Source organism: Chlamydotis macqueenii, chromosome 2, assembly GCF_036417535.1.
Source record: "Chlamydotis macqueenii isolate bChlMac1 chromosome 2, bChlMac1.mat, whole genome shotgun sequence".
Lineage (NCBI taxonomy): Eukaryota > Metazoa > Chordata > Aves > Otidiformes > Otididae > Chlamydotis > Chlamydotis macqueenii.
The window spans coordinates 113,145,387-113,160,581 of record NC_141557.1 but is presented as its reverse complement, the minus strand read 5'-3'; the positions used below and the strand labels follow the sequence as shown (position 1 = coordinate 113,160,581).

The window sequence follows — 15,195 nt, the reverse complement described above, 5'->3', positions numbered from 1 at the left end:
ACTAAGATAGCATGGCAAACATTGTAGTTAGCTGTTTCAAATTAAGACTTAAGTCCTGAGATTGACTGAGATTAAAGGAGGCTTTTAATCATTGAAGAGAGGGATTTAAAAAAAAACAACGTAATGCTATTTGGTTGACCTGAAATATTTTTTGTAAAAACCTAAAAGGTAGTGATCAGCTATTGCAGATGTATTGCTTATCTTAATGATTATTTCTCTAACTTTTGCTTTTTATAATATCCTTCCTATTCAGGAAAATGGCTCTCCGTTGGCCCACCTCAAAGCAACTCACAACCAAAAGGCAGGCAGCAGCAGAACTGTAGGGAAAACCTAGTATTGTGGGGCTGGACATGGGAATTTTCTGTGTGGAAAATTATTATATTTACTGCAGATAGGGTAAAAAAAGGAATAATTCTCTGTTCTTTGTATTTCATAAAAGAGAAGTCACTTGTTCGAAACTAATCGGGGGAGCTAATTTTAATGTTAAATAGACTTTGCTCTGTGATTGATGGCTGTGCGGGTTTATGGAAGGTGGAATTCTGAATTCTGTACTTATTTTCTCCTGTTTCATTCCATTTTAGCTTCTCTGTTGAGTTTCCAGAAGCGAATTTATAAAAGGCATGTCTGATTAGGTGAAAGTTCTATTGAACTGTATTTACTGTGCTTGCAATTGACAAATACCTTTCTTTTTTTTCCTTTAAATAGGATGCAGGACAGAAGAGATTTGGTGCTATTTCCTGTAATATTTGTGGAATGCTTTACACTGCATCAAATCCAGAGGATGAAACCCAACATCTGCTATTTCATAACCAGTTCATAAGTGCTGTAAAATATGTGGTAAGAAAACCTTATCTTTTTAAAGGCATAAGCATTATCTTTTATTTGCTGTGTACTAGTTACAATTCATATTACATTAAATCATTTTTTTAATTGATTAGTATCACAGTAGACCCTAAATAATCCCTTTTGGGAAATAAATGTTTTTAAGAGCCATTGTAGACAGGTTATATGTAATGAATAAAAATATTTAGTAGGATAATGGTGTTTCATTGCCATTTTTTTCTTTCTGTTACAATTCCCTAATCTTGAAGGGATTGAGGGTCATGATAGGAAGGCAAAGGAATGTCACTGTTCTGAAAGTGCTAAATACACATTTCAGTACAACTGGGGTTTGCAATGGGTTTGCGATGGTTGGCTTAATAGTCAGATAAAGAGCTGATTGTACTGGTTTTGTAATTGTGTAATCTTAGGTGACTTCTAAATTACTTTTTCTTAATTATGTGTAATTTGAAGAGAGACTGCCTAGGAATCCAGGTGATAGGACTTCATAGTAGATTGAGACTTTACTGAATTTATCCTGTGATTGTAATCTTTAAATATGAAGTCCAAAGTATTATTCCATAACTTCATTATATGTACTGTGTCTGAGTATATTTCTCATATTAAAGCTCAGCTTTGATTTTTTATTTTTTTTTTTTTTTCAACAATTTAAAGTATATTGTAAAATCAGCTACTTCACAGTAGCTGGTATTACAATACTTATAGGAAATACCTGTTCACATGTCTGAAATCCAGAATAGAATCCACAAAGTCTATTTTCTTTATCACACATGTTACCTTCAGTACTCTACACTCGAGTAGATAAGACCTCCAGGATAACTGAACTGAGGCCACCAATTCATTTCATGTAGGTACCAAATGGCTGCTGGGCTGCTGTCAAGTTCAATTTTATCCCACTGTTTACAAATATAGAGATGTATCTTCATAGCTAAAGTGTTTGAAACTACCTGGTAGATTGTTCTGGTATTTGTTTTGTTCTTGGTTAGCTTTTGCTGAATAATCCAGACATGTTTCTTGAAAGATCTCTTCTGATATACATTAGCTACATTGTAGGGAGAGACTGGGCAGAAAGTGCCATGGAAGACAGTACATTAAGAGCAGCATATCATATGTTTCCCTGTTTTACTCCTGTTTGTCCTCCCCTCCAAGTACTTGCAGATCTTGGATGTTACCAAAGATGTAAACATAATTAACAGAAGTAGATATTAGTTCATTTGGGTAGAAGCTGGCAGATGAGTTCAATAGTTACTTAAAGCTACTGTGTTCACGTGGGTAGAAATCTGCACTGAAGTTTAACTATTTTGGAAGCCAAAAGAGATGAAATTTCTCACTTGATTATGAGTCTAGAGTAACAACATGATTAATATGAAAGGGAAAGAGTGGACTACCTTGAACCAGTTGTAAATAACTATATATAAAGTTAGGTGTGCTTTTAATTTGAGAAAAACTTTCCCTATGGTTTTCTCAGTTGCTAGGCATCTATTTAAAACTTCACATGACGTACTCAAGCAAATTATTTATATTGTCAATTCAGTGAGTAAACAGTTCTGTCTCAGAAATCTTTTAAGACTCCAGTTGTGTTTTGTGACATTGTAGATGGCTATAAAGCAATGATTTCGATAGTTATTCTAGAACTGAAACTATAGGAGTCTTACGAGTCTTTAAATTCCCCTCTGATTTTTTTTTTTTTTTTTTTTTCTACTAAGAATTTGTTGACACTCTGTTTTATGCATGGGTAAGTAACTTTTGCCATGCTGAGTAGGTAAGTCTTTAACACTAGTCATTTGACCCGTAGACAGTGGTTGTTGGTTGATTGTATTGCGGTAATGTCTGGGACAGAAACATCCTTGCCTCCTCTTAGAAAATAATTTGAATTTTAGATAAACCTTCTTTCTAGTGAATTAGTACACCAAATATCTACCTGTTAATTCTTAGTCATCCACAAATGCCAGAAGAATGATTACTATTTGTCCTAGTTTTGCTAGGAGGTTTCTAGTGGGGATTGTTGGGAGGATGGCTTGGAGGTGTGATATGGTCAGTCTCTACATATTTGTATGTAGTTACTGTGTTGACACTATAACTACCTTCCTTTTCATGACAGAAAGTGTTAACAGGACAGTAGCATCATGGGATTAAAAAAAAATGTACTAGAGAAAGTCTTGGTAACTTCTTGGTTAGACTTTCTGGTCCAGGAACATCTGGTCTTGGTGACGTTGGTATGTTACTTTATTAGCTCTCCAGATATTCTTCTTTCTGTAATTAATATATTTGGCTTTATTGCTGATTTGGAGGCCATTCTAAAGTATCTTAGAAGCATTTTTCATTCTTTTGTCATTCACATTCTTCATGCCATATGATGCAGTCCCAGTTTGACTTGAGACTTTTCTCAGTTTTTCTTCCTTTTGTGTCTCATTACGTGCCTAGCACTTCTATTGATGATTCATTTCACAGAGTCACACAAAGAAAGCCTGTATACGTTGCCATGATAGAGCTTCTTGCTGTGAACTGTGAAAATGGACTTTATTGTTAGCGTCTTAAGCACCTGCATGCAGCTGCTTTGTGGGTTTTTTAAAAGTACTGAGTAGCCAGAAGATAATTTGCATGTAAATAATATATTATTTACTACCTTTAAAAAATATATAATTATATTTGTTTGGGTTTTTTAGGGCCTATCTTGTTTCATTTATTAAAAATTTTTTTAGATCTCTAGAAATTCCATGATAGCCCCAGAAACAGGACAGGCTAACAAGGAGATGGTATTAGGGTACTTGTTTTGTCATGGATGGATGATAGAGACAATAAGGAAGTTGCAGACCTTATGTGGAGAGAGAAAATTTGGTAAGCTTAATGATGTTTTCTGGATTTGGGTACAGAATATTGGCAAGGACCGATTTCTGAAGGATGACATTTGCTATTAATAGAAGCGTGCAAACTGAATAAGCGAGAAGGTAAGGTGGTCAAGGATAGTACTGGAGTAGAAATAGATTAGTGTGGGAGATGTCCCCTACTGCAGACAAATGTAGGAATCTGTCTCACTATCGTTCTGGTTTCAGACATCTGAAAGTCTCTAGAGAAAGTACGCCATTCTAGCATGTGCATGCATTGAGTGGTGACATACACATCAAGTGTTACTTACCTCCAGTGAGATGGATAACTTTGTAGGATGAATATGTGGTTCAGTTTTATAAAATCCTCTAGCTGTGATACCACACAATATCAATTGTGTATCCTCTCAGGGCTACCACATAGTACCTATTTAGTATTTCTGCAAAGTTTTTCTAAGAGCAAGACATTATTTTTAATGATGTTTTTCAGTTGCAAAACCAAATATGTACGCTAGAAAATGCTTGTGGATTCAGGTGCCTGATGTGAATGCAGCTAACGTGTTTGAATTGCAAGCTCATCCTATTAGTTAAGAATATCTTGAGCTGAAGAAAGCAGAAGAAGCTGTTATTTGGGCTAATGTCTAACTGGATAAATTTAAAATAGCTATTCTTCTCTAATTGCATCCAAGCCCATCTATGAGGTTCTTATGATTGTCAGATTGAAAAAAAAAAAAAAAAAAGGGCAATATTTGACTTCTTGGAACCTAAAGTTAATAGAGTATCGGGATTGAAGATGATTATGAACTTCATGTCACCTTAGAAAGATTTAGTTGTCTTGATTTGCGTTAATTCCAAAAGTGGTATATCTGTACAATATAAAACTTACTAATAGTTCACGTAAAGTTCCTACCATTAGCTGTCTTCTGTAAGAATCTTAATTTTAACAGAGGATAGTATTCAATAGTTACATCTGAGGATCATTCTACAGTCAAAACCTCATTCTCCATATTAGGCTCATAGGAAAGAGAAGCAGAGTATCTATAATTTGATTAATGACTTGGGAAGGTGGAGGCAGTAGACCCATTTCTGTGGTACAAATTACCAAGGATAAAAGTGCACGAAGTTTCATAGTAATCTTGATTATTAGGGGAAAAATTCATAAATGCTTTTCTTAGTGAAGATCAAGAATTACACAGTATTAACATAACTTTCCTCACTACCTCAATGTTTTTGAGGGAGAAATGGTATAAGAAAAAACACCACCTATTTTCATGTATTTGTATTCATTTGAGAGAGTACAGACAAGCCAGCACTGATGTATATAGAAGAAGACCAAGTTTGCTCTCCCATTTCATGTTCTTACATAAGACCTTTTAAAACATGAGTAAATGCACAGGAAGCAGTCTATTTTGTCTTCTAACTTATGCTTTTAAAGGCAAATCTACATCAGATATTATTTAAACTATAAGAACAACGTAGTTTTTCTGAAATTGAGTGCTGAACACTTCAGTGGAATGTTGGAGTGTCCAACAGCAGATGTCGGAGCCATCTTTCCAACTGTATTCTACATTGTTCACTATATACGTGTATCATATCCAGTGAAAGCAATGCACTCCACAGTGCGTTTGTAATTGTCGTCGTACAGCTGTTTCATGATCCAGTGTTGCTGTTTTGAATTATTTCTTTCTTTTGTAAGTCTGTTGCCATTGCACCTTAATAAGCAAGCAGAAGCAATCTTTAATCTTATTTGAATTGGGAAGAAAAGGTGGAGGTAGATTAAAAGTGAGTTGACTGTTCATTGCAGAGTTGCCTTATGTTCTCAAAAGATGACAAATGCCTGTAGGATAAATAGCCATAACATGGAGAGGAGGAGGGTATTGCAACAGTTTTTACACACCAAGAGGGTTCTACATAGCAGCAGTCTGCCCAGCTGTGCTGATTAGGCTGTATGTGCCTTGTTGCTGCTGGCTCGAGGTAATGTGTTGTTGCGCATAGACTTCCAGTATCAGAGAGGAGTGGTATAATCATGCTTTTTTACTCAAGACCTTGCAGAACATTTTTCCTAGTGGGAATAATAGCTTTCCTTTTTAATATCTTTGGTCGTCACAAGCAATGTATGTGAATGCTTGGGCATCTCATTCAACGGTAAATAAGTCTTAATGCCCTAAAGTAATGTCAATTAAAAGGAAATCAAAGGAAATTTTCTGACATTGCTGTAGAATATCATAAAGTCTCTTGCAGACATAATGCTTTTGTTTCTTACTGTAGTAAGGTATTCTTGCCATCTGCCTGAGTGAAGGCGTCCTACTTTAGTTCTCAGTGATTGAAACAAAATAGAACAGTCTGCAAGGTGTTTTAATAGTGTTAAAATAGTGGAGTTTTCTTAAAAAACTACATTAATAGGTGTGTTAAGGGAAATAATCTTCAGACCACATCCAAGATACTGGTACTAAAGCATATTTGCTGTGTTCTAAGTATCTACTAGGACTAGTCCCAGTTGAAGCTATAGCACATTTTCCTTAACAGCTTTAGTTTTAGAATTCGAAGAGCTGTGACCCATCTTGTGGATTACTTCCATTTGTGTGGTGTAAAGGAAGCACAGTTCATTCCTTACTAAGACTGAACAATAAGGACACTGAAGATGCAGATGCTCATGTGAAATGTTAGTTTTTCTTTTTGAAACTCTTAGAGCTGCTTCAATAACAAAGGAATTTGACTTTTAAATGTCTTCTCTGATGTATACCAAATGAACTAAAAATCTTGGATGAGCTTAGGGTTTGCAGGAACTTTTTGGAAAGCTTTGTCTAAAAAGCTATTTCTGAATAAATTCCAAAATACTTCAATTGAAACTACCTCTCCTGTGATTATGATCAGTCTCTGTATTATACTAATCACGTAAGGAAATTAATAAGGTAGACAATAATGAAAATAATGAGTTCGAAGTATCAGAGAGTTAATTGCTGCATTTTTACAGAATTATTTTCAGACTTCTGCTAATACCTTGTTGCTTAAAAGTGTAACAGCAGTAAGCTGTTCAGAAATGTTTTCTTCCATCAGATTTCATTTTGTTGGAAATACCTGGCTATTTCGTTAATAGAATACCTTAACCTAAAATTTAGGGTTGAATTTTCCTCATTAGGCCTGCAACCTAAAATTCAGAGTCGAGTTGCATAAGGCCTGCAAGGTTTTGCATGTTGTAATGATAGGATTATCAAACATATTGCATTCATCTGCCACGCGATGGTCATGGTTGATTTAAAATAAACTGTAGAAAGCTTTTGCAGGGCAAACAGGTAGCCAAAAGGCAGCAAAAGACAAAAAAAAAAAAGAGGATTGTGTTTGAGGTTGGCAAGTAGTAATCCTTGCCTGAATTTTTTGACACCTTTTCTAACAGTCTCAAAAGGCATGTCACAATCCCAGAAATTGCATTTTTCTGCTTAGTTGAATATTGTGACGCTGCTGTTTACTGCACTTTGTGTTCAGACTATAATATATGTAATAAATACAAATAGGTTCTTCGTTTGTGTTGGTATTTAGTGCAACTAGTACTGCCAAGAACAGCATGCAGGATTGAAATGGTATCTGTGTTGCAACCGTGCTGTATGCTAAACTCACACTTAAATAGTTCCAGGGCTACCAGCAAGTAGATATATTTCTAAAATTATTCTCTTCATGTCTTGTTTGGGGTAAGGGAGTAAAATCAGCATGGTTAAAATGAGATACAGATCAAGTGTTCTAACACTTAATTTTGTCTTTTTTTTGGTGGTAGTACATATGGCATTCATTCAGTGCCAAATTCCATTGTTTGGTCTCTAGTTGAACGTTATTTTGTGGGAAGGTACAGATTTCTATGAGAATTATTCCATCGATATTGTTTCTTCGAAGGCTTTTTTATTTGGAGTTGCTTTGAGTAAGACTTGTAGATCAGCCTTTTTAGTGGCTGAAGTTACTTCTGCATTCAGTATTTTTAGCTCCCATCAAAGCAACTTCAGTTCTAATATCTACCAGTCCCATCTTACTAGATTTAAGTGGCTTTTTTTGTTTTGTTCTTTTCCATGCAGGTACTGCTCATTATTCACCACGAGTGTGGATCTGAAGAAGAGTTAATTACCTCTATTTTTTTGAGTATGTTTATACTTCAGATACACACAACGTAGCCTCCTTCCCCATTAGATTCTTAGAAGGTAGTTATAAAATTTTTTCTAGTATCCTTCTTGTGGCTTTAACAGTTATGCTCAGTAACAAAATAAACTATTCCTTACATTTTGGGCAACTGCATGCCAATCAGTTCACTTAGAACCTCCTGGAGGTCTTTCGCATGCCAAACTTTAAAACTGAGTGTGTATTTGTGGAGGTAACTATGTTAAAAAGAAATATTTTATTAAAAATTAGGGGTTTTCCCATTCACTGGACTTTGGAAAATAAGTATTATATAGGTTTGGAAATCAGTTATGTGAGCCAAGTTTGCTACTTCTGTTTTAAAATTCAGTTTGCACTGCAGTCTGGGGGAAAAAAATCCAGTTGGGAAATAAGACGCTTTCACAAATTGTTTCTAGATGTAGTTAGGCTGTAGTATGCATTATTGTATAAATAAGATTATATTATATCTGTTGTACTCATTTTAAAAAGCTAGCTGAAGTTTCCTTCTCTAGCGAAGCAGCTGCTAAATAGTGTGAAGTCTCTGCATAAGTTCAGTATCTAGGACAGTAATATGCAATTTCTGTTTGTAAAAGTACCTCTTGTATATGGTTTAGATAAGTGTTTGTTTTATTTAGGGTTGGAAAAAGGAGAGAATTTTGGCTGAATATCCTGATGGAAAGATAATAATGGTTCTTCCTGATGACCCAAAGTATGCACTTAAAAAGGTATGGAGAAAAGAACTGGACTTGTATATCTTGCATTGTTTGATTTGATATTTTAATATAAGTAATGAGAATGTTCATAGAAACTTTGTATAATCTATGTGTGAGCAGTTGAAGTTGGACTTAAAGCTGCCGTCGTTCCGTAGCTTTTTCCACAAACAGGTCAGACAACTCACACATAAGCACTGCTGCTCTCTTCATCAAGAGGATGGTTCTGAGCAGGAGTGGAAGGCAGGGATGGGAAGAGCATCAACCAACTGATTTTTTTCCTTTTTTTAATATACTTGCTGAATGTCTGCCAGATATTTTATGTAATATAAACTTCCTATTGTATTTAAACAAACTGAAATGTATTGACATTATTACACAGCATGACTGTGGCACCATTCTCTAAATTATTTTTGGATAAAAACAGATTTCTTGGAAAGCGGCCTCAAAGTCATGTAGTCCATTCCCATGTCCAAAGCAGGATCGAGTCTGGTTATGATACATCAGACAGCTTTGTAAAACTTCTACTACTGGAGCTTTTGCTGACCTCTTCAGACTCTGTTACAGCACTTCACTATTCATAGCCTTGGGAAACTTCCCTAAATATCTAGCAGAATCTCTGACTGCAATTTAAGCTCATCAGTGCAAATCATACTGCAATAGCTGTAGAAAACATTCTTCTTTTCCTCTTTGCAAAAGCTTTTTTTTGTGCCTGAAAAAACTCTGATTGTTTCACCGTAAGGAGCTTGACAGATGTGCTGGTTTTTAGTTTATACTCCTAAGTAATGTTTTGTAGAGCTCTGAACATTATCCTACTCTCCTCTAGATTATTTCCACTTGTGCCATGTCTGACATGTCTTTTGAAACTCTATCTAAAGTTGGGCACAGTACACTAGCGGAGCCTTAGAGCAGCAAGGAGCTTTGGTGTCTTGCTGGCTAGGCGATGTTCGTACATCTTAATATGTCATTACATTTGTTTTTTCAGTAGCATAGCATTGATTCTGTTTAGCAGCAGATTTGCTGTGACCAATAGGTACTTTTTTATAGCACCACTGTTGTAGGATCACAGAATGCATGAGGCTGGAAGAGACCTCTGGAGGCTCAACTGACACTCAAGACAGCTCTGTCTGATGCCATGACTGTAGTGGGTTTCTTTAGACTAACAAAGAATTCTAAGTTACTAAATTGAAAAGAAACAACAAGTTTTCTTTTTACAATATTTAATGCAGATAAGGTTATTTATTAAGTTTTGTTTCTCTGGTGCTATTATATTAATTTTAGTACATTTGTTGCACATTCATTTTTTACAACTGACTGAAGAAAAAATTACTTAAAATACCTAAGTGGGGCAGAGGAACGGAAGACTGCAGCAAATGAAGTCCTCTAGGATAGAGTTCTCTGTAGTTCCTGTCGTAGTTCAGCCCCGATCAGGACCAGACTACACAGTCTCTCTCTCACTCCCCCCACCCTCCGAGAGAACAGGGAGAGAAAATATAAGGAAAAACGGCTCGAGGTTTGAGATAAGGACAGGGAGAAATCCTTAAAGTTACCGTCACGGGCAAAACAGACTCGACTTGGGGAAAACTATTCATTTATTACTACAAATAGCAGGATAATGAGACAGGGAACAAGATAACCTCCCCCCCACCCCTCCCTCTTCCCGAGCTTAACATTATCTCTACTACCTTCCCCTGCCGAGCGGCACAGGGGGGAAGAGGGAATGGGGGTTGTGGTCAGTTCATCATACGTTGTTTTACGCCGCTGCTTCATGGTCGGGGGAAGAACTCCTCACATTCCTCCCCTGCTCCAGCGTGGGGTCCCTCCCACGGGCCACAGTCCTTCATGGAACTGCTCCGGCGTGGGTCATCTCTTCCACGGGGTGCAGTCCCTCCAGAACAGCTGCCCCAGCGGGCCCTCCACGGGCCACAGCCTCCTTCAGGCATCCACCTCCCCCGGTGTGGGGTCCTTCACGGGCTCCAAGTGGATCTCTGCTCCTCCGTGGACTTCCATGGGCTGCAGGGGGACAACCTGCTCCACCATGGTCGTCACCACAGGCTGCAGGGGAATCTTGGCCAGGAGCCGCATTACTCCTCCCCCTCCTTCTGAACTGACCTTGGCGTCTGCAGCCGTTCCTCACAACAGGCTGGTAGATGTCTCTCAGGATCTTTTTTTACATCTTATTCACTTCTCATCTCCTTTCCACTTCTTGCAGCTGGGCTGGACCGAGTCGGGCCCAATCGGCTGCCTGGCGAGAGGCCAGAGGGTGAGGCCTGCAAGGCCCATGAGGCCTGCGCCTCCCCCTCTGCGCCTCTGCCCCCGCTCAGCTTCTTCACATCTTCTGTCCTCTCTCTCTTTTTTTCTGTTTTCCCATTCTTAAATACGTTATCGCAGAGGCGTTATCACGAGACATTCTGCTACCAATCGGCTCGGCCTTGGCCAGCAGTGGGTCCGCCCTAGGCCTGGCCAAGTCCCCTGAACAAAGGGGAGCGACTTCTAGCAGTTTCCTACAGAAGCTACCACCTTAGGCCCCCCCTCACTAACAAAACCACGACATTTCCGTATGGTTAAAGTTGAGAGAATCTACAGCTATTACCACTGTGGATGACTGACTTCAAGACTGGTTACTTAGTGTTTCAGATTGGCTAGTTGGACTTGTTTTTAAACAACTGATACCTGAAGGTTAGATCAGAAAGTGATACCGTGCATTTTAAGTTACTTTAAATGCATTTTTAAACACTATTTTCATTTGATCAGTACTAACTTCATATGGTCATAGTAACTCTAGTTTTGCTTTACTGATCTAACTACAGCATGCATTAAAGAAGCTCATGCTCTTTAATACACCACATAGGAAAGGCCACCTTATTTCTGTCTCACATGAGCGATGGGATGATAGAGGCTGTTCCAGTGCCCAGTTGTAGATACAGGAATCCCCCGGTAAAATCTCAGCTCATGCGCAAGCTTTTGTCTACATTCATGCTGGAGTTTATAAATTTCTTCTAAACTTGTTAATATTAAAGAAAATTTTATTTTCAGTTTCAGTTACTCTTTACAAGGCTAATGGAAAAGCAGAAAGCTTGAGGAAAGAGGCAACTGTTACTTATTCCGTTACGACAAATGCATACATTTTCTAGCTGCCTTCGCACTGTGCTGGCATCGAAACCCTTAATGGATTAGTTCTTTCAAGACTTTAAAAGTACAGACAGAAAACTTTAAGCAAGTTTAACTTTTGGCATAGATCTCATTTACTTCTAGAATATCAGAGCCCACACTTTGATTACCTACAGTCTCTCAGCTAGCCTGTAATTAATTGAGGTTTGAACTTAATGGAAGCTGCCTTAGAGATCTCTGCTCTTCCTATTTCCAGCCGACTGTTATTTAAGGAACACTTATGTGGACCAGTGTGTTGCAGGTTACTTTGGATAATCCTTAACTTCTGGAATAGCTTTCAGTGCATTTTTGTAAATCTGTAATTTTTGTGTATATTTATACAAATGTATATTTACATGTGTTTCTTATACAGGATTTAAACTTATTTTGACAGGTTGAAGAAATTAGAGAAATGGTAGACAATGACTTGGGATTTCAGCAAGCTCCGCTCATGTGTTATTCTAGAACTAAAACTCTTCTTTTTATTTCTAATGACAAAAAAGTTATTGGCTGTTTAATTGCCGAACACATCCAGTGGGTAAGTGATCTGGAGAAAGGCAATCTGTGTCAGTGCTTAATGTCTATGTTCTTCAAACATTCTGAAACTTTAGAATTACCTAAGAGTTTAAGTCTAGCCATTTAGCAAATAAATATTCCATGTATGCCTTTTCCAGAGAGAAGATTTTTGGTGGTAAACCATTCTGAAATGTAGCTATTCATTTCTGTGTAGTTGACATTGAGCTGAGACACATGTATGGTGTCATTCTTGGCTCAGATCTGCTCATCTAAGAACTTGCTACAGCCAAAGGGTGGAATTTTTATTCCTCTGCTATTCTAGCCCTGACCCTCCTCTTGCTTGTTGACGAGCAGAGTCAACTCCCTGGCCGGCCGAAATCCAACTTGGATGAAAAAGTGGTTACTCTGTAGGATTGAGTTGAATCACTGAGGGATCAAACAGCTCCACAGCGAGCAGAAGCAGGGAGCAGAACTGTGCAGTGGAGAGCAGGACAAGAAGTCATGCTGCCAGGTGCAGTACTAGAAACTGATGTCAGAACTTCATCACGTGTTCTGCCTGTTCCCTTGTAAACTCTGATGTTTTCTACTGTCCCTTGGGAGTAGCAGACAAGAAGCAAAACAATCTTAGTCAAAGTCAGAGAAATTGCTGCAAACGCTTTTAATACAGGTGGTAATAAGAATTGGATTACTTGTTATTTTAAATCAGATAAGCTTTAGATTTTTTTTTGTTTAATCTTCTATCATCTATTCCAATTTTGAAAATGTTTACCGAAATTCAGTGTGACACAAATATGCAGTCTTTTTGATAAGACATTTTAGTAAGTAAGTATGTTTAACTGAAATAAATGACACAAAAATTATTTTGTTCAGTCAGTAGTGATGCTTTTGTAAAGTGACTAATATTTTTTACATCACTTGCAGGGCTACAGAGTTATAGAAGAGAAGGTTCCAGAAGTCAGTTCAGAAAATGAGAAAGTCATATTTGAAAGACAGAAAGCATGGTGCTGTTCAACTTCTCCAGAACCTGCTATTTGTGGGATTAGTCGAATATGGGTATTCAGTATGATGCGTCGAAAGAAGATTGCTTCTCGGATGATAGAGTGTCTTAGGTAATATAAAAAAAATGTTCCTTGGTTACATGTAGTTTAGATCGAACTCGGTCCATTTATTGCTTTGTGCGTCTCAAGCTTGTATTTTTAAGCTGCTGGTGATACTGAGGGTGTAGATCTGAGCAGAGTTGACAGTTCCAGTATTATGTGGAGTTCAGTAACTAACGTCAGTGTTCTGCAATAACTTGTCTTTAACAGAAATGTTTCTACTCAGTGCAGTTGTAGTGAGTCACCCTAGTAGTCTGCCAATGAGCTTGGGTAAATTCCTCTGAGGCAATTATGAGTGAAGGAAATGAGACTGTCTTTGGTCAAAGTGTGAGATTACCCAAGTGTTAAGGACTAGGACCTAATAATTGTTGGCCAAATGTCCATTCCTTAGTGGTAGAAAGGGGGAAAGAACAGAGACGAGTGCACTGAACTATTTGATAGGGTCTGGTGGCTTCCAAGTGTACTTTTTTTTTTTTTTTTTTTTTTTTTTCTTTACTCAGGTTCACTGAGCCTTATGGAGCTCTAGTAGCTAGTGATGGGTGCATTCAGCTGCATGCTAAGTGCTGGATCCTTAAAAGGGCTCAAATATCTGCACCACTGTTTAGATAAGTGTAAGATGGTGAATCTCCAGACTGAAGGTTTCTTCCAGTGACACTTCCTAGAAGTTTAAATGCTGTTCTGAGTAATGCCAAGAACTACTCAAATCTTATTACTGCTGGACTCAGGTTTGTGCTAGGTGCCTGGTTAGCCCCATCTTGATCATGTTTGTGGCACACATGCTCCTGTGTCTGCCAGTCCTTACCCTCTGGGGTGTTTGGAGAGCCTGGCAAAGCTCTGCAGAATGCATCTTGCCTGGCTGGTGGAAGAACTAGAAAGTTCTTATCAGATCACATTCCGTCTGAACTATCGACTGTAAGGCTGTATTCAGATAAGCACATTAACTTGATGATTTGGCTGTATTTTTGGCTGATTTTTAATTGTGTATTCAATAGCTTCCTATAAAGTATTTGTAAAAGAAAGATTTCTTCCCCAAAGCAATGCTGGAGTTGCTCCCTCAGTTACAGCTCTAAAAGATCTTTAGAGTCAATTTTGGTAGTTTGCTGTGGCTAACAAGAAGAGGTCTCAGTTTCCCTCTTAGCTGTGCACTGCATCTTACCTTTTGCTGTCCTCTTGTGCTTGTTTGGCCTTCCATTAGCTCATTGCTATGTTAGCAGAAGACAGGTTCACCAAAAAGAGTGAGCTTTGCGTTATTCTGTGCTCAGTTGGTTCATAGAAAGGTCTGATGAGCTCTAGAGTTGGTGTAAGAAAGGGAGCCCAGAGGTTGCAGAAGGCAAAGGAAAGGAGTGAGCCTTGCTTTTTGATGGCAGTAAGCAGTCAGATCTGCTCAGCTGCCAGTGAATTTCAGCCTAAATGTCTATGATAGCCAAAGGTAGTTTGAACTGGATGATTCTGGTAGCCAGCTAAATCCTGACTTCAAAATGCTGAAGGCATCCTAGCAGACTTTTTAAAGTCCATGTTGAGAGTGTCTGCCCTGTTTCACTTAAGCTTTCACAGATGACCTGGAGTCACAAAAATCTGGTCAGACAGTCTTAAGATTCTTGCAAAAATAATCTTCCTAAATACACTGAAGAGAAGGGAATAAAGCTGGTAATAATTAAGGCTTTTTTTCCTATTGTCTTTTCATCAAGATTTAATGGAGATGTCCATATAATCGACGCTCATACTTGCTCTGCAAGTATATGTACTTCTATTTTATAGGAATTAAAAAACTTAACTGTAATGGGAGTTTCTTCTGTTTCCAAGGATAAACATTAACTCCTCCTTCCCCTGATTGAGGTCTTAAAGCCTGAGATCAGTATTCTAAATTTGTTCACACAGCCATCCAGATCTCTCGATTCTCTCCTCTTTCTTCAAATA

The 15,195-nt window shown here is 37.9% G+C and overlaps 1 protein-coding gene across 5 annotated transcripts in view; it reads left to right on the top strand.

Annotated features, from left to right (window-relative positions):
- ESCO1 (establishment of sister chromatid cohesion N-acetyltransferase 1) overlaps positions 1 to 15,195 on the top strand; it is a 35,840-nt gene that overhangs the window by 19,037 nt on the left and 1,608 nt on the right. For 3 of the 5 annotated variants that reach the window (XM_086740709.1, XM_086740710.1, XM_086740711.1), the window contains exons 8-11: positions 706 to 837; positions 8,441 to 8,530; positions 12,060 to 12,203; positions 13,103 to 13,290. In XM_086740709.1, the coding sequence (XP_086596835.1) occupies positions 706 to 837; positions 8,441 to 8,530; positions 12,060 to 12,203; positions 13,103 to 13,290 (554 nt within the window). Of the gene's footprint in view, positions 1 to 705; positions 838 to 7,726; positions 7,850 to 8,440; positions 8,531 to 12,059; positions 12,204 to 13,102; positions 13,291 to 15,195 lie in introns of those variants that run through there. The other 2 variants (XR_015257681.1, XR_015257680.1) reach the window with 2 other exon arrangements.